This window comes from Bactrocera tryoni, chromosome 1, assembly GCF_016617805.1.
Source record: "Bactrocera tryoni isolate S06 chromosome 1, CSIRO_BtryS06_freeze2, whole genome shotgun sequence".
Lineage (NCBI taxonomy): Eukaryota > Metazoa > Arthropoda > Insecta > Diptera > Tephritidae > Bactrocera > Bactrocera tryoni.
The window spans coordinates 81,669,149-81,692,422 of NC_052499.1; the positions used below are offsets into that span (position 1 = coordinate 81,669,149).

Genomic DNA, 23,274 nt, shown 5'->3' on the forward strand with positions numbered 1-23,274 from the left:
TGCCAATAAGATGAAGAACCGCTCGAAGTAATAAAAATGTTGCTGCCGTGCAGGCAAGTGTGGCCAAAGACCGCAATTTGTCGATTCCAAGACGTTCTCAAGAATAGGGACTGTCTCAAACCACAATCTGGCGTATTTTGAGAAAGAATTTGGACTTGCATCCATATAAAACTAATCTCATTCAAGAACTAAAACCACTAAACCACCGCAAACGTCGTGAATTTGCTGATTTTGCTTTGGAACAACGTGAAAACGATAACGATCTTTTTAAAGAAATCATCTTCACCGATGAAGCTCACTTTCACCCGTCGATCATCTGTCGATCCTGGTGCGAAGAAAATCCACAAATCATTCATGAACAACCACTACATTCAGCTAAATTGACAGTTTGGTGTGGTTGTTGGTCTGGTGGAATCATCGGTTCGGTACTTTTTTCGAAATAAAGCTGGTGACACCGTTACTGTCAATTTAGGGCATATAGATCAATGATAACCACCTTTTTATGGCTGCATTTGGAAGAAGTTGATCTTGACAACATCTCGCTCCAACAAGACGGGGCTACTTGCCACATAACACGTGCTACAACCGAATTATCGCGAGAAAAGTTTTTAGATTCGATTATTCCAAGAAATTGTTGCATTGAATGAGCCCCAAGAAGTTTGTGTGTGTGACCGAGGCGGCCAATTGACTAGGCGATTTCGAGAGATAACACGTTCACCAAACTTGGTCTTCAATAAATTGATTGTGACGTTCGCTAAGTGGCTTGCAACGCCATCATGTTGGAACCACATATTGTCGAAGTCCATATCATCTAATTCGGGTCAAAAATATTCGGTTATCATATGAGCGGTAGCGATTCCCATTCACAGTAAGGTGCCAATCTTGATCATCACGGAAGAAGTACGGCCCAATGACACCGCAGGTCCACAAACCGCACTAAACCGTAATTTTTTCGGGATGCAATGGTGATTCAGGGATATGTGTGGATTACTGCCTGACAAATATTGAGGAAGCCATTCAGTAAGAAATGAGTCTCATCGCTGAAGATGATTTTTTGATGAAAATCCGGATCATTTTCAATTTGTTGCTCAGCACAATTCACGAACATACGGCGATACTGGTGGTCAAGCGGCTTCAGTTCTTAAGTCAATTTGATCTTGTAAGGATGTAGGCCAAGATCTTTTCGCAAAATTTGCCACAACGACGTCAGAGATAGGCATAAGAACGACGTGTGGGAGACTGATTTGGGTCTTGCTTTCTCTTGATGTTCTTAAAGTTGAGTCAACTGACTCTGAATTTCGGTAGTAAATTTTAATAACTTCGACTCGTTCCTATCGGTCTACTTTTATAGTATCCCCTGTAATTATTAATTTATAAATGTTTGAATTTCCTTAACAGTTATTGAAAAGCCCTGTATGATTCTTAGAATGAAGAAGAGCCTTCTCCTCCATGGATTATTGATTATTTTACTCAAATTGAAAGCTGAAAATGAGGTTTGTTATTTTGTAACCTTCAATTTTGTCACACATTCTTTCCAAAATGTTGCAACAGCCCACAAAGCCACGTTGCGAGCATCACATTGCGAGCGTCTTGGCACTTGCTTGGCGTTTTTTGATTGATTGATTAGAATTTTGTTAATTACTTTGCAGTGCGAGTTGGGCGCTGCTTACTTATTCCCCTAACTTACTTAACAACTTCATTTGTGGCAAGATTGGCGGCTTTAGTAACGCAAAAGAAAATGGAATTTTGTTTTTTATTAAATCAACATCGTCCTAAATAATTCCCGTTATTCTATTAATAACAACGTTTGGTAAATTCTGTGCTCCCAATTATGCATTTCAAAGTGTTTTATATTACATATATTTTCATAAAAATAATTTACTGTAATATTATATAATGCCTTCACACAAAACGAATGCAAATTATTCAACAAACGAATACATAATTTCGCTCTCTACGACATTTAGACGCGAGAGCCCTACTTTAATATGTACACACACTCAATTCAAAATCACATTTACTCAAGTATCAAGGAAATGCAATTTTCAATTGCAGCTGAATTCGTTCCAGAAAATGGTCTCCCCCGACGCCTGCGTACTGCCTACACCAACACACAGCTGCTGGAACTCGAAAAGGAGTTCCATTTCAACAAGTATCTGTGCCGACCGCGACGAATCGAAATTGCAGCGAGCTTAGATCTGACCGAGCGGCAGGTGAGCGCATTTCTACTTACACTTCTTCGATGTTGTATCCATATGTAAAAAGTGAAATCTTATTTTCTGTTTGCAGGTCAAGGTGTGGTTTCAGAATAGACGAATGAAGCATAAGCGTCAAACATTATCGAAGACGGACGATGAAGACAACAAAGACAGTCTAAAAGGTGATGATGATCAGTCTGATAGTAGTAAGTGCTTTATCCTTAATTTCTCTTTTGGATAATTGGTTTTCCACCTAGTTTCGCACTTTAGTGTAACGAGCACAAACCCATACATACACATGTATTTCTAGCATGAAAAAAATGTTAATGTCATAAAACACAGTTATCATTTAAGACAACCCAAACCATCGTAGAATAGTTTTAAGCGAGAAACCGCTTAAATCATCTTTTCTGCTATCACCAGATATTTATATTCTCATGTATATATGTATGTACAGAGGTACTTGAACAACTTGTAACAAAATCGACGAAATGGAAAATAATCTTATCAATCATTGTCATTGGCTCCGCGTCTTCTTTTCTATGCCGTTGACACTTCGCTGCTGCGTTTTTTGCCATCACATTTGGCGAAATGTTTTCTGTGGTTCCTCGTACACTACAACCCTTTTAATGAAAATTAAGCACACACTTTCAGAACTTCTTCTAAAAACATGTAAGACCTTAAATACAGGGTGGGCTGTTAGCGCAAAGCATGATATTTGCTTGCACCCAACTAACTTGATGGAATAGTTTGGAAGAGTTCCAAAAATGTTCCAGATACATTAATATCGGATGAAATGCCATAATTGACTTTTAATGATCCTGAAATCATAATGCAAGACGACCCAGCAGTCGCCAAAAAATTATCAAACATTCTCAACCGAAAACAGTTTTTATAAAGTGACTTAGTCTAGTAAAAATAAATCCATTATTTCAACTAAAAAAATCATATTTTCTAGTGAAGAAGTGGTATATTCACAATCTTCTCTTGAATAACTTGGTATCGGGTCCTGACTATCCACCTTTCATATAAGAACCTTCCAACCAATCTCCTTAAGAATCTGTCGAGTCCCAATCGACTCCTGCCATTGTCCTGACAGAACATAATTTCTCTCCTATCTGTAAAAGCTTGCTGTTTCTGAGCAATTGTTTCTTTTAGACGATCCAATTGTTGTCAGTACAGGTCCGAACCAAAGGTTTAGCCGTAGAGGAGCAGGAGCAATTCAAAACACGTTGTTGGCAGCATACAAGACAATCGACCGGACGATCCTTAACTATGCCACCCTAATATGGTCGTCGGGATGCAGTGAAATGCAGACGAGGAAGCTTCAGACATGGCAGAATACTGCACTCTGGACTGTTACGGGAAGCCTCTTGATGACTCCTATCGAGACCAGATTTCGGACGCAACTAACTTCAGACATGCACTGACAGCCATGCACAGTGAAACCATAAACGCTTTCACCGACCCTCTCTCAGTAAATGACGTACTTGGAGTCAAACCACCACCCATTGCAGACGAAGAGCTCGAGTTTCCGCGAGAATCGAAAGTGACTTTTATGCAGTTTCTGGATACTGTAGCAGGTTAAACTCCTACTTATCCAGAATGGATTCCGTTATAACAGACATATATCCAGTATGTAACGAGTTCTCGTATGACTCTAACCATCTCTTTGCATGTCCTGCTAACCCTAGACATCTGACACCCCTCTCCCTATGGTTAGACCCCGTCGAAACAGCGCGATCCTTGGGCCTACCGTTGGATGACCTCGATGACAACTTAACTGAACCTTACCTCCCTAACGAGGATTAGATAACCGTTACAATAACAGCAACAGAAGCAACTCATAATAGATGATTACCTGTAAATCCTTCCTCAACGCCAATCCTGGCTTTACCAACGTTTTGCGCCGCATCACCGCGATGCGACTACTTTTCCTTACCATCTATCTCCTGCTTTGGAAATGGATCGATTTCTTTCGTTTCAGCGATTATTCGCAAATAGAAATTCGATCTTTGAAGTTTAAAAAAGGGATATGTCAACATTATGCAAAATCGAATTGACCCCAATCACTCTTTGTTCATACTTAAAGACCTTATACTTTTTATGGACCTCTCTCATACATTTATACATGCGGATATTACGAAAATGGGCTTCGAGCCCAGGCTTCGCAAACCCCCTTTATCAAATGCAACGCTAATCTCATATCAAATCAAAAATTGCAAATGAATTAAAATCTTTCATTAGTAAACTCAACTCATAACTTTAGAAACTCCCTTATTCCTCGCATTCACTTTCCCTCGTTTGCATTTTTTTTATCTTAACTAACATTTCTCCACTTAACCTCTCATATAGACTCCAACTCGAAGAAATCTTGTCAAGGCTGTGAGCTGCCGTCGGATGATATACCAGATTCCACTTCGAATTCACGGGGGCACAACAACAATACACCCAGTGCGACCAATAACAACGCGAGCGCAGGAAGTTGTAAGTAAAACTCTTGGAAGGATCTTATTAAAAAATATTTAAATTTTGTACCCTCCATTCCAAAGTGACGCCGAACTCGACCTTGGAATCAGGCATATCCTCAAATCTGCTTGGTAGCTCAACTGTATCCGCGTCGAATATGATCAGCGCCGACTCCAGTGTGGCTTCCAGCGTCAGTCTTGACGAAGACATTGACGACAGTCCCATCAAGGTGAAGAAAAAAGATGACAGCCAAGTAAGTGCCCAAAATAAATTGTAGTTACATACTTATTCACCAGTTAACACCCCTTTTGCTTACGCATTGAGCAGGTTGTGAAGAATGAGGCCGTTTCGACATCCACCAAAGCGTCGCCATTCCCCTATGATTCACCGGTCGGAAATGGTGGCAGCAACAACAACAACGTCACTGGCAACGCCGCTGCAATGCTTTCGGGTGGCGGTGGATTCCGTCGGAACTCAGACACCTTGCCACACAATGCACAATCGGCGGTGAATTCGAACTGTGGCCCCAACACCGAAGGTGGTTCGCGCAGAAAACGTTTCCAAAATGGCAACAACGCGAACGCGGTAAATAATGAGAGCAGTGGGCGTGCCGGCATGGCCGCGTACTTCCACGGTGGCTACTACCCGAAACACAACCAACACGAGCAACGGCCACACTTACACCATGCGCAGCAGTCGCAACTGCAGCCGCCACCGCCACAGTCGCAGCTGCCGTCGACGCAGCTACAATCGCCACACGATTACTACGGCAAGTACGACATTGAATTCGCCGCCTCAAGTTCGCCACAACACGGGCCGCAAGCGACGTTGCCAATGCCACCACACCACAAGCTGCAGCAAATGCCAAACAACAACCAACTGCAACACCAGTCGAATGGTGAATATCCCAGCTCCAAACCGGACTTCATTAGCAAACTCTCGCCCGACCTGCACAATGCGAAACTTCAACATGAATTCCAAGCAGCCAAGACAGCAGCCGTCAATGCATTCCAACACGCGCAAACTCACCACCAGCCACAACCGCCACCACACCAGCAGGTTTTCTACAATCATGGTGGCGAGCCGATGCCGCCAGGTGCCGCCGGCCAGTACATGAACTATAATCACCACGCGGTGGACAATGGTGGTGCGTACATGCATCCCCACCATCATGCTGGCGCTGAGTTCGAAGCGACATCTCTGAACGCGACCGGCAATTACTACGAAGCCAAGTCACAAACCGCTGCCTATTACGAACACTTGAATTTCCAACAGCAACAGCACCAACAACAAATCCACCCCGACTTTCACCAACACCAACAAGCACACGACGTGCAACAGCTACAACAACAACAACAGCACATTGGTGGCATACCAGCCGAGTTCATGGTGGATGGCACGCCGCATATGAAGATTGGCGCCGGCGCAGCGCCGCCAGTGACGTCTGCAGATGTGTACATGCCGCCCAATGCCAGCGCTCTGGGCGTGCAAATGGAGAACTGTGATGGCAGCTACGGCAATTTCGCCACTTTTTACGAGAATGGCCAAGCTCAGCTGCAGCAGCAACCTGGCAGCATGCCACCACATCATCCGCAAGCACATCACCATCCACCGCATTCACACGCGCACCATCAGCCAACGGGCGGCCATATGAATATCGGCGCAAATAATTTCGCAATGAATGGTAGTGCGCCGGCAAATGCCGCCGCTTATCCGATGGCAGGTAATGGTGGACCCGTCGCTGCGGCTGCTGGAAATCTTACCGGCATGGAGAATTCAAACAGCTCATCGGACTTCAACTTCCTCAGCAATCTGGCAAATGACTTTGCGCCCGAGTACTACCAGCTGAGTTAGTTCATCTAAGGCAAATAAAGGGTGTTTTGCGGTACACTTTGATTTTTTTGTTTGGAGAAATGTCTTCATTTGATGTTTTATTTTGGTGTTATCCAAAATAATATTATTTTTTGTGCACATATCCACTTACATATGTACTTATGTATGTTAAGTAGTTATAAAATTGAGTTTCTAGTTATGTCCTTTTTGTTTGCTTCATTGTATTTTGAAACCAGTTATTTTCCTTAGTATATGTTTTAAAACTTGCAAATATTTCCTATCAATTAGTTATTATTTCATCCCGCTGAACTTAATTGTCATTCCCTCGTGCTTTTCTCGTAATTTAAATCCTTTAAAAATACTGTTTTCTTCTCTTGTAAGTAAACATTAAATTGTTAACCTTTGAATAAAAAAAATCTGAAAAAAACTCCATGTACATACATATGTACAAAAGTTGATAGTACGTTAGATCGATCAAAAAGCAAGTCAAAACAATGTAAAATCGATATAATACGAGTATATGTCTGTATGCATCTTTAAATTGTTGTATATAGCATACTATGTAAGCGCTAATTAGAGTAGTAGCCCTGTGAAATGCTAATTAGCAAAATTTAGTTAGTTTTGCTCAAATGAAAAAGAAAATAAGAAAAACATAAATAAATAATGTTCAGCAATTGTTGTTAGTGTTAAGATATGCTAATAGTTCTATAGCTGTATATATGTATGTATGTATCTAAATAAATTTAATAAAAATCAATATATATATACAAGGTCTGTCGCAAAAGAAACAGAACTTTTTAAATATAACTGTTTCTGGTGGCGCCACCTATTGGTGGGTTTATGAAATAAAAAGTTTGATCTCTTGTTGATATTTCGTAAAAATTTTAAGATAATTAGATAACTACAATCGATGTTATCGATCAAAAAGTGACAGCAGCTTTTGGTCATCGGTCGTAAAATGCATTTTGAACAAAGAGTAAATATTAAATTTGTTTTAAACTTGGGAAAAACGTTTACTGAAACATTTCAAATGATGAAAAAGTTTATGGTGATCAGTGCCTATCCCGTAGTAATGTGCATGAGTGGTTTAAGCGATTCCAAGAAGGTCGTGAGGACCTCTGTGACGATCAGAAGTCGGTCGTCTTCAGAAGTCAAAAATAAAGACAATGCTCATTTGTTTTAACGATTCCGATGGTATTGTACACCGAGAGTTCTTCCCACCTGGCCAAACGATTAATGCTGTGTTTTACCTTGGTGTTATGAAGAGTCTTTTGTCACGCATTCGTCGTGCTCGACCACAATACCGTGGGGCAGGGTCCTGGCGCCTGTTGCACGATAATGCGCCGTGTCATCGGTCGACGCTTGTCACTGATTTTTTGACAAAAAACTCCATATTAACTATTAATCACTCACCCTACTCACCTGATCTGGCACCCTGTGATTTTTACCTATTTGGAAAACTTCATTTGCCCATGAAAGGACACGGGTTTCAGGACATTTCAGCTATCCAAAAGGCGACGACCGATATTCTCAAGAGCATTCCGAAAAATGTCCTTAAACACTCACACACAAGGAAACTATTGTACTTTGTACAAAAAAATATAACTTTTGAAAAATATTAATTTTTTGTGGTTTTTTTTTAACAGCCCTGTTTCGTTTGCAACAGACCTTGTATATATGTGTATATATATCTTTGTATGTATGTATGAATGTACTTTTGAAAATTATGTAAAAATTCCATGGTGCATACTCATACTCAAAAGAAACTTTTTTTACAGTTATTGAAATTATACATACATCAAATTGAACCTCGCTGCAAGACAGAATTTTTAGCTTAATTTTAAAGTTTCCCATAAAAAAACTTGTTTTCATTACAAATAGCATGATTATTTAACCATTAAGGATCAATTTTTTTAAATCGTAAATTTTTATAAATACATTATTCAGAAATTCCTAAAAAGATAAAATAAATAACACTTAAGCAATTTTTTAACCAATTTTTTGGTGACAAATACATATATATCATAAACAATAATTTTAACTATTTTATCCAATATTTTGTTAAATGTGAACATTTTTGAGCAAAACGCACTCAAACTACATATTCTGGTATTTTTCAAAGCTTTTGAATATATGAACATGTTAATTGAAAAAAAAATCCGAGTTCGATTTTTAGTAGATTTTACGAGTAAAAAAACCTGATCCGAAATGATTTAATAAGTATAATATTTATAATGTAAGTTTTTTTCAACGTGTTATTTTGTATGGGAAGTTTTAATGATCAGCGAATCTTAAAATAGTTAGCCTATAAATCCTACCTTGCACATACCTTTTTCTATGTATTTATGTTAATTTAAATCCACAACTTTTATAGTTCGTTTTTTGTTCCCTCTAATATGTACATATTTAAATTCTTTTTGAGCTAGTGATTTTTGATATTTAGAGGAGCTTTTGCTGTCCTAAGGCAAGGGATTTTGCTCAATTTCACCCATTACTTTGCATTCTTGCCATATTACGAGGGGTCCTATATGTAAAACAAGTCTTGTATTTGTTTTTTTTTTTATTAAAACTTAAAAAAAAAAATCAGCATCTCATAGAAATTAGTTGAATATCAGAAATATATATATTTGGCGTCTTGTCAAACCATTCTTCCAACTTTCAAAACATTATATAGAGAAAAATGCTTAAATTGTAAAGATTTATGTATTTTGAATAATAAACTGCCCGCGTTTTTTCAGACCTAAATAATTATTAACTGTGAATGTTTGCAAAAGTAAAATAATAGTAAAATAATGCCAAAAGCAATAAGATTTCTCAAAGCAGGCCGCTCAGAGATTTGTGAGAATCTTCCCCCAAATTTATCCCGAATATGTAATATTATTGCATAAATTTGACTGAAAGAACTAAGCTATTTCATAGACATAAGTGAATCCATTACATGCAGCGATCCAATATCAAGATTTCTAATTCAAAAACTCGAAATTAGAAATCAGATGGTCATCCACCACGACTCCTCACGGAGTCCTATACATACTTGAATATTGATGGTCAAAGATTTTGCGCTCTGGTAGCATTTTTGTTAAAGAAAGACAATGCAGCTGCAACGAATATATTGGCATGACACCGAGTGCTCTAAGGAAACTTTTATCATTTAGTCCTCTTTCAATATCTATGTCTATAGGTCTCGCGGATTGCATTAATACTTGTATATCGGATATATTCCATTTCCCAAATTTCTTAGAATTTTGCTAAGAAAAAAAGCTGTTCAAAAGTCGTTAAAAATACGCAGCAATTGGCATGCCTTAAATAGAACGAATAAATAACTCAGTTAAAATAATCAGGGTGACAAAAAAGTTGAAATCCGGGTGACTGTCTGTCTGGCCGTGATATGTACAAGCTGTAACTTAAGATATCTTAATGAAGCTTGGAATGGGCGTTTCTCAGTAAAATAAAAAAATACGCGTTCGTAGTTGGCCATAACTGGTTCACTGCCACGCCCACAAAACGCTATTAAACGAAAACCTATAAAGTGCCATAACTAAGCACTCTGGGATCACAGTAAATAGTTAGAAAAGTGGGCGTGGTCCCGCTATCTAATAAGTTTATTGTATATATCTCCTAAACCACTAAAGCTACAACAACGAAATTTCCCTGCTGAAATATTATAAGAACTGCTACTGACAGTACAAATCTATAACTAAATGCGCCAGAGTCATTCAATTTTACCAAGATGTTATCACAGAGCTTTAATTGAAATCAAAATTGGACAATGGACGTGGCAGAGCCCACTTTAGGGGGAAAACACATATCTCAAGACGCGCCGTACCAAATTCAATCCATTTCGGTACATGTTATTCTACTGAAATTTCTATGCCACGGCGGGAAAATGGGCGAAATCGGACAGTAATCACACCTACTTCCCATATAGTACCATTTTAAATTAAATTTCCCTTTCCAGTACACAAAGCAAGAACTAATTACCATAACCTGATATGATTCCATTAAAGTACGTCACCATATGACCAAAAATTGTCCTAATCCAACCGTAACTCTTCAAGCGCCTAGATACCGAATATGTGGACCCCAGACCCTATGGTTGACTTTTAACCGAAAATATCGGTCAATGTATACAGGATATACAATAGAAATTCAAAGAGAATCTTTTCCTGACAATAGTAACGCTTGCGTCAAAAATGGGTTGAATCGAGTCAATACCTGCCTAATATAAAGATATTTAAAATTCCGGGTGACTTTGTCCCCACATACCGGTCAATATGTGAGTTATCTGAACGAAAAGAGAGCCTGTTTTACTCACAATAGTGTATTTTTGTGCCTAAAATTGATAAAATTGGGTAAGAACTTGACCTAGCCCCCATATAACTAATATCAGGATTTTCGAATATCCGGCTGACTTTGTTCCATATGATTGCTGATTGTATGTGAGGTACCTTTATGAGACCCAGGAAACATTTTTTTAGTATTTGGCAATGTTCATGTAATAAAATCAGGCACACACTATGATATGGAGTGATATTAACAATTATACATTCATACATACTTATCTATATATATACATAAATGCACATATGTACATATATATTATATACAACAATAATTTCTTAGAAATTAGCTATAGTAAGTCCCAATGATAATATCTAGTTAAAAAAACCTGTATATAGTATACTATATAAGTTTATGAATATGAATTACATATGTGCGCCGTATAGAAATTAATCAGTAGCATAAGTAATTAAAATAAAAAAATGCACAGAATTCCATAAAAATCGTAGCTTTTCTAATAGTTGTATTTATGTTGATTTGAAATCGAAGTTGTTTGCGACACGTTTTGCCTCAAAAAATCAATAGTGATTAGCAATTGATAATAAATTATTCAAAATAAACATTTAGCAATATTTTATTATGGCTTTTTGTTGTTTGTGTTTCGTATCAAACTTAAATTTTCAATTGTATTATATATAATTTTGCTTGGCAAAGCAAAAAATCTCTTAAAAATTGAATCCGTTCCGGTTCAAGTGCAATTTTGTATGCGAGATATTGTAATAAATAAATTGTAGTTATGTTACTAATGAATTGCGAAAAATATCAAAACAAAAACAAAAACAACAAATGCGTTGCGATATTTTTTTCAAATATTAAATATAAAGATAAATGTAATTATTAAAAGTAATTAATAATAAATATGCTCATAAATAAGTATTTTACAATTAAATGTAATTAAAAACAAAAACAAAAACGAAGCTAAGATAAACTGCTTTGAAACAGTTAATAAACATAAACGTGCAAAATTGAATTGAAGCAATACTTGAATTTAACAGCAGAAACAGTTATCACTAATACCCTAACAACACTAAATTTTTTTTATACCGTTATAAGCTTTAGAAACTTCATATCGTCACTTAAAATGCAAAATAACCTAACATCACTTTTCATAAGTTTACAGGCAAAGGAAAAAATATATAATAGAAACCACTCACATTAAAACAAAATTTGAGTTTTGGTTATATAATGGTTAAAAAATAGGTTATTTAATGGTTATATATTAGTTATATAATGGTTATATAACGGTTATATATGGGTTATGTATTAGTTATACATGGATTATTTATTGGTTATATCGTACAATAAAAGCTCAAAATTTTATGCTACATATTTGTAACATGATTTAGTAAATCGTGAGCAATAAAAAACTCAATTTCGATTGTTTTGATGATACGTTGTTTTGTATTTTAGGTGACGATATACAGTATTTATAAGTTTCGGCACGCAATCTCTCAAAAAAATTTAACAACTTTATTAGCGACTTTTATTTCTCGCTAGACTTTAATGATTAACACAAAAACATATATACATATATGTATGTACGTATGTATGTATGTGCGTACAATTGCGTGCCAGCACCAAACTTACAAATATTCCTTTCGCACGCCACGCTGACGCAACAGCAAACGAAATGTTAGTAGCAACAAAACTACTAACATTCGAAAATATCCATGGATAAAAAAAAATTTGAAATAAAAAGAAAGCGTGGAAATGCCATAGAGAAGAAAAACAAATTTCCGTCCTTTTCGGCGAAAATTTTGACTGACAGCTAAAAGATGGATGATTTTAATGTCAACGCCTGTGACTGCATATCTCGCAGTGCCTTTCTTCCGATATTCTATGCATGTGCATATGTATGTATATGAAACGGCCTTTATACATCCTGTGGCACATATAGAAACATACTCATGTGTACGTCCGCATGTATTTGCACATGCGTCAACATATGCGCTTGGATGTGTGTAATGCCGGTTGTAATCTAGTAGCCTCGTGGCTGGACGCAGCATTGTAAACATTGGTACGCTTAGAACTCAAGTCGCCCAATTTGAGCCAACTGCGGGGAGCCTTCAAGTACCTTTCAATAAACTGTAGATTTGCTCAGCATATGAATTGAGCTGTTGCAGAATTAAATGGAGATATACAAGTATATGTATTTATGTATATGTGTATATATTTCAGGGAATATATTTTAAACGACTTACTTTCTTTCATCGGTTTTTATACGGAAATTGAGAGATTAAATTTTTCGGAAAAAAATGATTTCTGTCAATTAAAATTTTTTTATATTCGCTTAACGGTACCTTATAACACTTTTTGATTCAGTTTTATCAAAAACATAATCCTACGAGTGGTGCAAAGCTTTCAAAGACGGTCGAGAGATTGTTGAATATATGCCTCATGCCTCGTATTGGACGACCTTCGGCCACATGAACTGATGAAATTATTAAAAAAGTGAATGATATGGTGCTCGAAAATCGTCAAACAAGATGGCAAGAGAACTCGACATTTTTCGCGAGTCTGCCCGAATAGATTTGTTGGATATTTTGGGTATGAAACGCGTTCTTGCTCGACTCGTCCCGATAAAGCTGAATTTTTTTCAAAAAGAGTATCGTTAACAAGTCTCTTTGGACATATTTGATCGTGCGATTTCCGATCATACATTCATACTGGTTTATGAGTTTGACATGCAAAAAAATCAACAATCGTCCAAATAGAGCCCGTTTTCAGTCGATCGAAGAGATAAAAAAACTCTTCGTACAAGTCTTTAAGAATTGTATCTCAAAGACCTGTGTGAAATTTCATGAAGACCGGTTGAGCAGTTCTCGAGAAAAACACAGTTTCGAGAGAAACGCGTTTAAAGACGGCGCATTTAGCCTAGCCAGCTTCGATCGCACTAGTTGTCAAGGCTGTATCTCCGAAACTATTACTTGGATCAACTTTAAAATTTAGGACAATATTCCAGAGGTTTTATAGAATTTAATAAGTCAATAAAAATAATTAGATTTTTTGAAACTCGTAAGCCCACGTAACCCCTTAACTCGCACCAAAAGACAGATGGATTGTTCTAAGAAGCTTTTTTGCGTAGCCTCTCCGGCCAGGGATCGAACGCATAACCCACCGAGTGGCTGTCATGAAATTAACGCATTCGGCTCCAGCAGCCACTGCATGAACACACATACCATTAGGATATGGTATTTGAGGGACACATTGTCGCCATTACATGAAAGCAACCGAATGCCGGCTATCCGGTGCTGGCTGTTTTCTTCGCCACTTGGACCAGCTGGTAATCTATATGTAGGCTATGCGAGTATGTATGTATGTGTGCTTACATTCATTTGACAGTCAGCGAAGTAGCAGCGTGTTTTTCTCTGCAACTATGTGTTTGTGTTTGTGCTTGTTCTTGTACTTGAATGCACATCTCCACTTTTGGAAATGCTGGCTGACAGAAGCGGTGAAAATTTAAGATTGATCACCCATAAGGGTGTTCAACGAAATTGGTTTATGTGGGCAACGAGTGTGTGTGTGTGGCTAAAAGAGGAATAATGTCAAAAATGTTTAGTACTTTTCAACAAATGCTTGTTCTTGCCCGCCAATTCCCTGTTGAGTGGTGTGTTGAAACGCAACAAAACATCGAAAACGGAATCAATTTAGCTTGGGCAACCGTGGACCAATGGTCCGTTAGAATTCTGTACCGACAAATGCATTTATATATGTATGTATATCCTATATATACATATATTGTGTATATACATATGTACGAGTATATACTCGTAAAGGAAATATGTGTGTGTGTGCTCCGTCCACAGCATTTTTTTGTTGCACGAAAATTATGACAGGCAACTAATTAAATTATTTTTGATTAAGCAAGAGACTCGTGTCGAAAAATTAGAGTTCCACCACTCGAGCTGGTACTAAGAGCAATGTTTCGTATATACAAAGTTTTAAATTTTGAAAATATTTAGCAAAATTTTCTAATAAAATAAATTAACTGTGGAATGATATTAATTTCATATCAAGTCACTTATTATTTATATATTTTCAAGGTTATATTATTAATAATGTTCCAACAATGATTTTGTATGGTATCACTCTAGCTCTTTAAAATAGCAATAATATTAAATTGAATTTTCGTGTTGCAATCATCGTATTCACCGATATAGCAATTTCGGCAATTCTTACGATGAGTGAAATTATGCAAGAAAGAGGTAGATCGCGTTGATCAACATGTCAATAAAATAAAGGAAAATGCTTGAGAATCTACGACGAAAAGTCAGAGCTCTTACTGGCATCGTTTAAATAGTGAAAGTATCAGTGAAAACCATTTTGAAAGATCACTTGGGCCTAAGAAAAGTGAAAATTACAAAATCACCAAATTTTTTCGAACGTTAACGTGCCGTTTTCGCAAAGCTTTTCGTAAAAAGATGCCATAATTATGGACCGACACCTCTTGATTTTTGCACCACGATAAGCACAGTCGCATACTTCATTGAGTTTTCGTGAGTTTTTCGTCAAATTTTTAACCAATATCGTGCCACAACCACGGTATTCGTCTGATTTTACTCTATGAAACTTCTGACTATTTAGCAAACTCAAACGACCGCTCCGGGGAAACCGTTTTGAGTCAATTTAAGACATTAAATGTGCGTCGCTACGCGCTTTGAAGGCTATTCCGGAAATGGACTTTAACAGCTGTTTCGAGGACTGGAAAAAATGTTGACACAAGTGTATTGTGGCCAAGAGAGATTACTTTGAGAGTACGACATAGATTTTGAAGAATAAATTATGAACAAAGTCTTACTTTTTTTTTGCTCATAGTAGTATAGGGGGTGAGAGGAAATATTGGTCTAATTTTACTCATTTTTGACACAAGGGTACACTATTTTTAGAAAAATATTATTTTTTAATTTCAGTAAAATATCTCATAGTTTTGCCGATATTTTAGTTAAAAAAAGTTATACGAGTTAAAATTGGGAACTTGAAAATTTTTGGACTTTGACTATTTTTTTACGTGAGATAACACGCCTGAGGTATAGGGTCACTATTTGTGCAAACTTTTGTTTCAAGAACTTATTGGTATCTTATTTTCTTAATACACCGGTCAACACGATTTTTGGGACTGACATCTACGTGTAAAATTTTAGTTTCTCCTATAACAAAAATAAGGAAAACATTTTTTTTCCGGTTAAAGTTTGCTTTCGTAGAAATTAGAGCAATTTTTCGATGATTTTTATAATTTTTCTATAATTTCACTATAGATTATAATTAGAAAACTTTTTTTTAGATACAAAAGTCGTTTTTATTCAAGATGTGTGATAAACAATAATATATACATAAATGTAAAATAACAAGAAATTACTGTCTAAAAGTGAATATTTTTTGTATTTCTTTTATGCTCATATGAGCTCTCTCGTATTAAACCCCAAATATACTTATCGATGTAGATCAGCCCAAAAGCAAACTTAAACAACTAAAGATTAATATTTAAGTGTTTTCAATGTCTAGAATCAAAATTCAAGCATGAGAACAGAAACCCCAAAAAAAATATTTTTTTTTTTGTTGACCGGTGTTATCTTAATCTGTAAAGTGATTAAATCCAATGGAATTTAAATGGGAAAAGGGAGTAATCGTGGTTGTTGTACGTAAGAATATCAAAATACTGTCATACCACCAACTTCGGCTGAGATTGTTAAAGTTGTTCCTTAGATATAAGGACATTTAAAGGTACCACATCCATTGTTTAATTTTATTACTCGCCCATTTAGGCCATATCGGGTGTAAATTTAATGCCCCTAACATTTTTATTTATTGAGTCATCGCACTTTTAGTAGTTTTTAATATAACTATTATGAGTGGGTGTGATCATGGTCCGATTTCACCCGTTTTAACAGTGTATGAAGAGGTGCCACAAGGACTTCGAATTAGTAAGTTAGAATAAAATAGCTCTTATGGGTTGTAAAATATTTATTTTAAAACTATTAGATGGTATTGCCCACTTTTTAAAAAATTTCAAACAGTAAATATCTCTTTCTACACAGATTTCCTGTACCAAATTTCAGTTTTGTATCTCATCTTTGTATTTCTTAAGCTTAGTTATAATACTTTATAAATTTTCTATTAACGGCATTTGGTGGACGTGGCAATGGTCCAACTTCACCTATCTGCAACACCAACATCCCTTGGATCGCAAGAAACATATTTATCAAATTAACAATCTATAAAATTTTCTGCTCAGCTAACATTGCAATGCATCTCCACCTCTGCATCAAAACAAAGTACTCCTTGCCGGAAATTACTTTTGAAACTAAATTCAAATCACTACTTTAATGGTTATGTGAGCTTTTTTTGAAATTTTCAAATTATTAAATTTATAACGGGTGATCCAAGCAGAAGAACTTTTTTCAATAGCCTTTTTTTGACAGATCACGCGTGAGTCATGTCAAGCTGTCATGTTATTTTTGTTCAGTATTGTTTGACATTTCATTATGAATGTACTTAAACCTGAACAACGTTTACAAATCATTCAACTTCGATTCAGGCCGTGACAATCGTTAGTTACCAGTCGAAATGCTCGAATGAGTCATCGAAAATTGGACTCAACGGATGGACCATGTGAGACGTAGCCGCGGCCATTGAAATTTTGAAAAAGGTTATCTTCTAAAAATAAATGCCAAAGAATGTTCTTTCGAATGATATTAAACATTCTCTTTTTTTCTTTAAAAAAGTTGGGAACGTCGAAATGGATCACCCTTTACTTCAATTATTGAGCTAATTTTTAACTAATATTTTTAATTCAATAGTATAAGTAAATCTCAATTGTAAAACGATAATTAAGCATTTAATAATTAATTCAACAATATCCGCTTAAGATAAGAGTTCGTGCGAGCAAGCTTTACCCAAAAAATGCGCAGTCATAGCTTAATCATTTTCTACTTTTTTGGATTATAAAATGATTTCAAGTAAGCGAGATCATTAATTATTGAGCGTAAATAAGTGTGTCTCGGGCGCATTCCGGGCGCGAATCTATTTTAGTGCATACCTTAGCATGCACCTGCCATGTCTTTGTTTCCATTTTTTTTGATTTGTGCAAACATACATGTTATGTATGGATGTGTGTGCGCACATACTTATCTTCGAATGTCATGCGAGAATAAGACTTGCAACTCATTACTTTTATTAGGCTTATTATGTGCAGAGCAAAACCTGAAATGGCCTTGAAAGGCCAAACAGCGGTAATTGGAGTGCACAAGCACATCTACATACAAGTGCACACATGTTCGTATGTATTCGTCACCAGACAATGCTTAATTTTCTTTCTATAAAAAGCACAGCGCGGCTTAAGGCACAAATACAACAACACGGCGAGTAGTTTGAATGAAAGTAAGTAGCAATGAACGATTATGTTTATGAATGCAGCCAATTGAGCAATCGACCAAATAGTTTCGGTTTTGATACACATATAGATGTGTGTATGTATGTATGACTGTGTGTATGTGCATAAAAAGCGAAATGAAATGCAACAATGCCACTTTGCTATTGTCCCCAACGACTCATGGCTATGTCTACCGTTATTGCATGCACCAACACACACGTACACACATACACATACAAATTGACATGCCCATTGTACCTTCAAACTACCAGTTTCAAACGGTGTTTCAGAGTTCGACATTTCAATGTGCGAGCACTCAGCATAACTGTTTCACCAAGTTTGGCAATGACAATAATAACATAACGGTAAATGATAGATAAATGCGAGTGAGTTAAAAATGTTATTGATAAATGTGATTTGCTAATTTTGAATTTTGTTGTAAATTCATATGAAATGCAGAGATTTATTTAGCCATAATTTTGCAAAAAAAAGTTTCGGTAAATTAATAAGAAATGGTGCATATTTCAATTTAAAGCTTGTTTTTACTGACTCATTACTCTAAATATTGCTTGCAATAATTTAGTGTAATGCTGTAATGCAATAATACCCTTCACAGGTGCATTTCTTGTACCTTAAAAAGGGTATAAAAAATCTGTATATTGATTTTAATTGGTCCGTTTGTATGAGAGCTATGCGCCATAGTGATCCGATCTGAATAATATGTTCGAAAATTGTAGAGTTGCCTTGGAAAATATTTTCTGTCAAATTTCGTGTCGATATCTTGTCAAATGAAAAAGTTTTGTGTACAAGAAGCTGATTTTGAACAGTCAGTTTGTATGAGAGCTATATGATATAGTGATCCGATCTAAACAATAGACTAGAAGATGATAGCGGTGTCTATGGAAATAAGCTGTGCCAAAGATTCGTGTAGATAGCTCGTCAAATAAAAAAGTTTCTCATACAGGTACTTAAGTTTGATCGGTCAATTCGTATGGCAGCTATAACAAATATTGGTCCGATATCGTCGATTTCTACAAACAAACAATATATTGTGGAGAATAGAACAAGTGAAAGTTTTCAGATTAATATTTCCAAAACTGAGGGACTAGTTCGCAAATGTATATGCAGGCAGACGGACTTTCCCAAATCGTTCATGTCAAAACTTAAGATACCTTGTGCAGGGTATAAAAACCCAACCTTTGACATGAAAATCCGTACATTTCCACCTTAGTCATTTCTATAAGCTTTTGACATTTCGAAAAAGTAAGCACTTGAGTATTACAAATTTATTTAATTGTGTATATTTTCATGGTTTTTTTTTTATGTTGATGGGAAGGAGTATTTTGTGCTTCAATGCTTGCTCGGCAGTATTTCAAATATTTTAAAACCAATTTCCAACGCACGCTTTAACGTATAATTTGCAGAAAATAAATCAATTAATGCAATCAAAAAAATCAAAATTATTAATATCTTCAGTACACAGTCACAAATAAATATTTTTTTCTACGAAATCGCAACAGCAGGCCATAAAACATTCTCAATACACCCCACAAGACATTCAAAAGCCAAGCACCAAATATTGTCTATTGTATTTTTTTATTCGTTGAACCTAAACTATGAAAAATCACAATTTTGTCCAATGGCCGAGACTGCGTTTGAGGTCTTCCAACGTTATTTTTGCGATTCAATGTTCGATGATGAGTGGCAAAGTAGTTCAATGAGTCCGAATGTATGGTACTGATGGCATGAAGTGTGAAAGCAAGCTTTTCTTCCATGACCGAGCAAATATATTTCACTGCAATCAACAAAAATTCATGAATTACACACTTTAACATTTAACGTAGCACAAAAATTAATAATATTTATTATATAATTGTCACACTTACCGCAAATGCGAAACACGCTCACTAATCACTGCTTGAAGTGCCGCTGCTCGGTCAGGATTCTCACAAGTTGCATGGAATTTGGATGGCAGACTAAAATTTAAATTTAAATATTTTTCATCGAACTCCTCAGACTCAACACAAAACACTGAATGAAGCTGCTTGTGTTTGAACCCATATTTATATCTGCAGCAAAACTTAAAGTGTTCTCTTTCAAGAATCCAGCCACACAAACACACACACGCACATACGAAAGTATGTAATGCACAGATCACTGCATTTCAGCATAAACTTTTGCAAAACTCCTTGTTGACATGCTCACATACATTCACACACACACATTCACACGAGAGTGTCTCCCTTTTTCACTTTTCTGCTGCGCTAGCCATTTTTTGCTCACCAGTCTGGTTCTGCTCATCCAGATTTGTTTTTTATCCTTGCCTCGCTACCAGCCTTGTGATGCAATACAATTGAAGGGGCGCTGCTTCACTTCTTTATATTCCACTCCAGAACACAGACTTTGTCGCTGCAATCGTATTATGCTATTTTACCTCGTAAATACATGTAATATAGTCTTACGCGTCGTGGCGAAAAAAAGCGTAGACATTTCTGCAAAAAAAGCTGACATCTTGTAAAAGATGCATTCTCCAGCATTTCATGCCCGCTAGGAAATCTAAACAACATTTTAATTATTTTTTTTGGAATTTTCTGTTTGAAAATTCTGAAAATTGGAAAAATTTGGTTAATTTCTTCATAACTTTTATTTTTAATACAATTTTGTTTTTAAATTATTCTAGAATTAGTTTTGGTTTAATTTTTTAATTTTTTTTTGGAGTCAGAGATTTTTTCTAGAATTATACGTTCAACGGAATTCTTTCGTAAAAGTAAAAAAAAATCAACCAAGCTCTCTTATTTGAGCACTGATCTGAGTTGAAATCTTTATTGTGACGGTCATTTGTAGGAGGCTTCAGGGGTGCATGGGTTTCCTCGGGTAAAAAAAAGCCTTTTTTCAAAATTTCTTTTCTCATATAAAAATTTATAATTTTTTATTGTTACAAACACACACTATAAAAAAGAAATTTTGAAATTTTTGGAAAGAAACTCGGCCATTGCGACGCCATTTTCGGTGACCCCTCCCAAAAAAAATGCGCCCGCGTTGGCAGGATAACTCCTTGCAGAGGGAAAAAAGCTCAAAATTGGATTTTTGGCAGAAATTTTTACACAAAATCAAAAAAAAAAATCTTTGTCCAAGTCTTTAAGAATTATATCTCAAATTTCATGAAGATCGGATGAGTAGTTCTCGAGAAATCTTGCCAACCGACGTCAAAAACACAGTTTCGAGAAAAACACGTTTAAAGACGGCGCACTTAGCCTAGCTAGACTCGAGCGCACAAGTTCTCAAAGTTGTATCAACTTGAATTTGGGACAATATTCTAGAGGTGCTGTAAAATTTAACAAGACAATAAAAACACACACGCACATTTATCGTCCATTATGGTAGGTTTCCACTTTGTAATAACCCAAAAATACTTCTCTTAGAATTTTAACTTATCCGAAAGCGTTCCATGGTCACTGTGTATAGGCTACCCATCTCATATTTACGAATTCGGATAGAAAGTGAAAAAAGCGAACTCATATTTCTTTTGAAAAAATTTTAAAGTTTCCATTTATAACCTCAAAAACCACAAGAAGGCATCCAAAGGGCACAGATTTGGGATTATTTGCTGATAAAAAGTTTATGGAATAAAATTATGTGAGCTTGGCATTAGGTTATAAAATTCAATTAACAATCATCAACTCTAGATTGAGAGAGGTTTCATTATGAAGAAGAAACTACTCGTATATGCATGAAATCATGGGATCTATACATCAGAATAAAGAAATAAAAATAAAACCGAAAAAGAGTTAGAAACTTAAATGGTTTCTATAAAAATAAAACTGAAAGAGAAATTTAACTAATTTCTATAAAACTGAATCCATAACCGACAATTAAGATCAAAAAGAATCAAGGAAACGATTGAAAGCTTAGACAATTCAAAAAAAGGTAAAGAACCGAAAAAACTTAATTTAATATTTGCTAACAAAACATTAAAAATAACTAAAAGATAATATATACTAATGCCTCTTTCAAATAATTCCTACTCAAATATTATCAATCGACTCTAAAAAAGAATAATTATTTCGCTTGGAGGACTTCAAGTCTATAAACATCAAGCTCAAATATTTTGAAAACTAGAGTCCTGAGTCCATATGAAATTACTGAGACTACTGTCGATGCTGAGCCCGTGGCTTTCTGATACGAATTTCCCTCAAACCTTGCGCAGTAATTTCAAGATTGTTTCTACAGGGTTGCCTTGAACATATGGCTGCTTGCTGGAGCTGCATGTTCTACAAAAGCGCCCAGGTGCACGTAAAGTAAATGATTTTTACTTAAAAATTCTGTAAAGGAACAGAAGGTACAGCTAAACTAATGGATCTTGTAAGTATTTTTCACTGACCTTGGAAACTTAAACCCTTTCAATATTTTTACAAGTATAAATTAAGCACACATACACACACACATGCACACGCGTGCATGTAAGCCCACGTCTACAGGTATGCAATTTCCAAAATAACAAACAAACTTGTTTACGAAAAGTGGAAGCACAAAAAGATGTAAACGGCAGGTGCAGACGCAGAACGCAACGAAATATTTCGTAGACGCTATTGTGCCAGTATTTATTGGTTTATTTGCGATCTTTTCGGCGATGAGTGATTTTTATTTTTATTTTATTTTTGCGTGAAGATCTAAAACGATAACTGACGTATTTGCCATGCATGCGAGCGCGACTCTTATAGTTTCGTCCTTAATTGTAACTTCGTGAACTGAATAAACAAACAAACAACAAAAGTTGACACACACATACATATGTATATTATATTGTATGTGGTAAAATGCGAAGTGCATTGGCACATAATGAATTGAATGTATTTCCTTGGTGCTTGTTTTCAATTCAAATCGCTGCTTTTTGTATTTGTATGTCTGATTAAATGTTGTTTGAATCCGCGCCAACGGGAAAAAAATCCCTCGCTGGAGTCGAAGGGTTGGTTCTAGTGTCTGTGTCGGTCGGTCATTGCACTTTCGTTAAGCTCGCAGCATTTTGTAATGAGCATTTCGCTGTTGCTGCCAAGGGATCTTCAC

The 23,274-nt window shown here is 36.0% G+C and overlaps 1 protein-coding gene and 1 long non-coding RNA gene across 2 annotated transcripts in view; one reads left to right on the top strand and one right to left on the bottom strand.

Moving 5' to 3' along the window:
• LOC120779854 (homeotic protein proboscipedia) overlaps positions 1–6,546 on the top strand; it is an 80,785-nt gene extending 74,239 nt beyond the window's left edge. The window contains exons 3-7 of the mRNA XM_040112214.1: positions 2,056–2,213; positions 2,290–2,404; positions 4,554–4,685; positions 4,751–4,920; positions 4,995–6,546. Coding sequence (XP_039968148.1) covers positions 2,056–2,213; positions 2,290–2,404; positions 4,554–4,685; positions 4,751–4,920; positions 4,995–6,521 — 2,102 coding nt within the window. The 3' untranslated portion in view covers positions 6,522–6,546. The remainder of the gene's footprint in view (positions 1–2,055; positions 2,214–2,289; positions 2,405–4,553; positions 4,686–4,750; positions 4,921–4,994) is intronic.
• Positions 6,547–19,787: 13,241 nt separating this feature from the next.
• LOC120766765 lies at positions 19,788–20,227 on the bottom strand. The gene is made up of 2 exons (XR_005704617.1): positions 20,097–20,227; positions 19,788–20,005 (listed from the first exon to the last, which is right to left on the bottom strand). It is a non-coding gene; the product is annotated as an uncharacterized LOC120766765 (long non-coding RNA).
• Between the last annotated feature and the right edge of the window lie 3,047 nt (positions 20,228–23,274).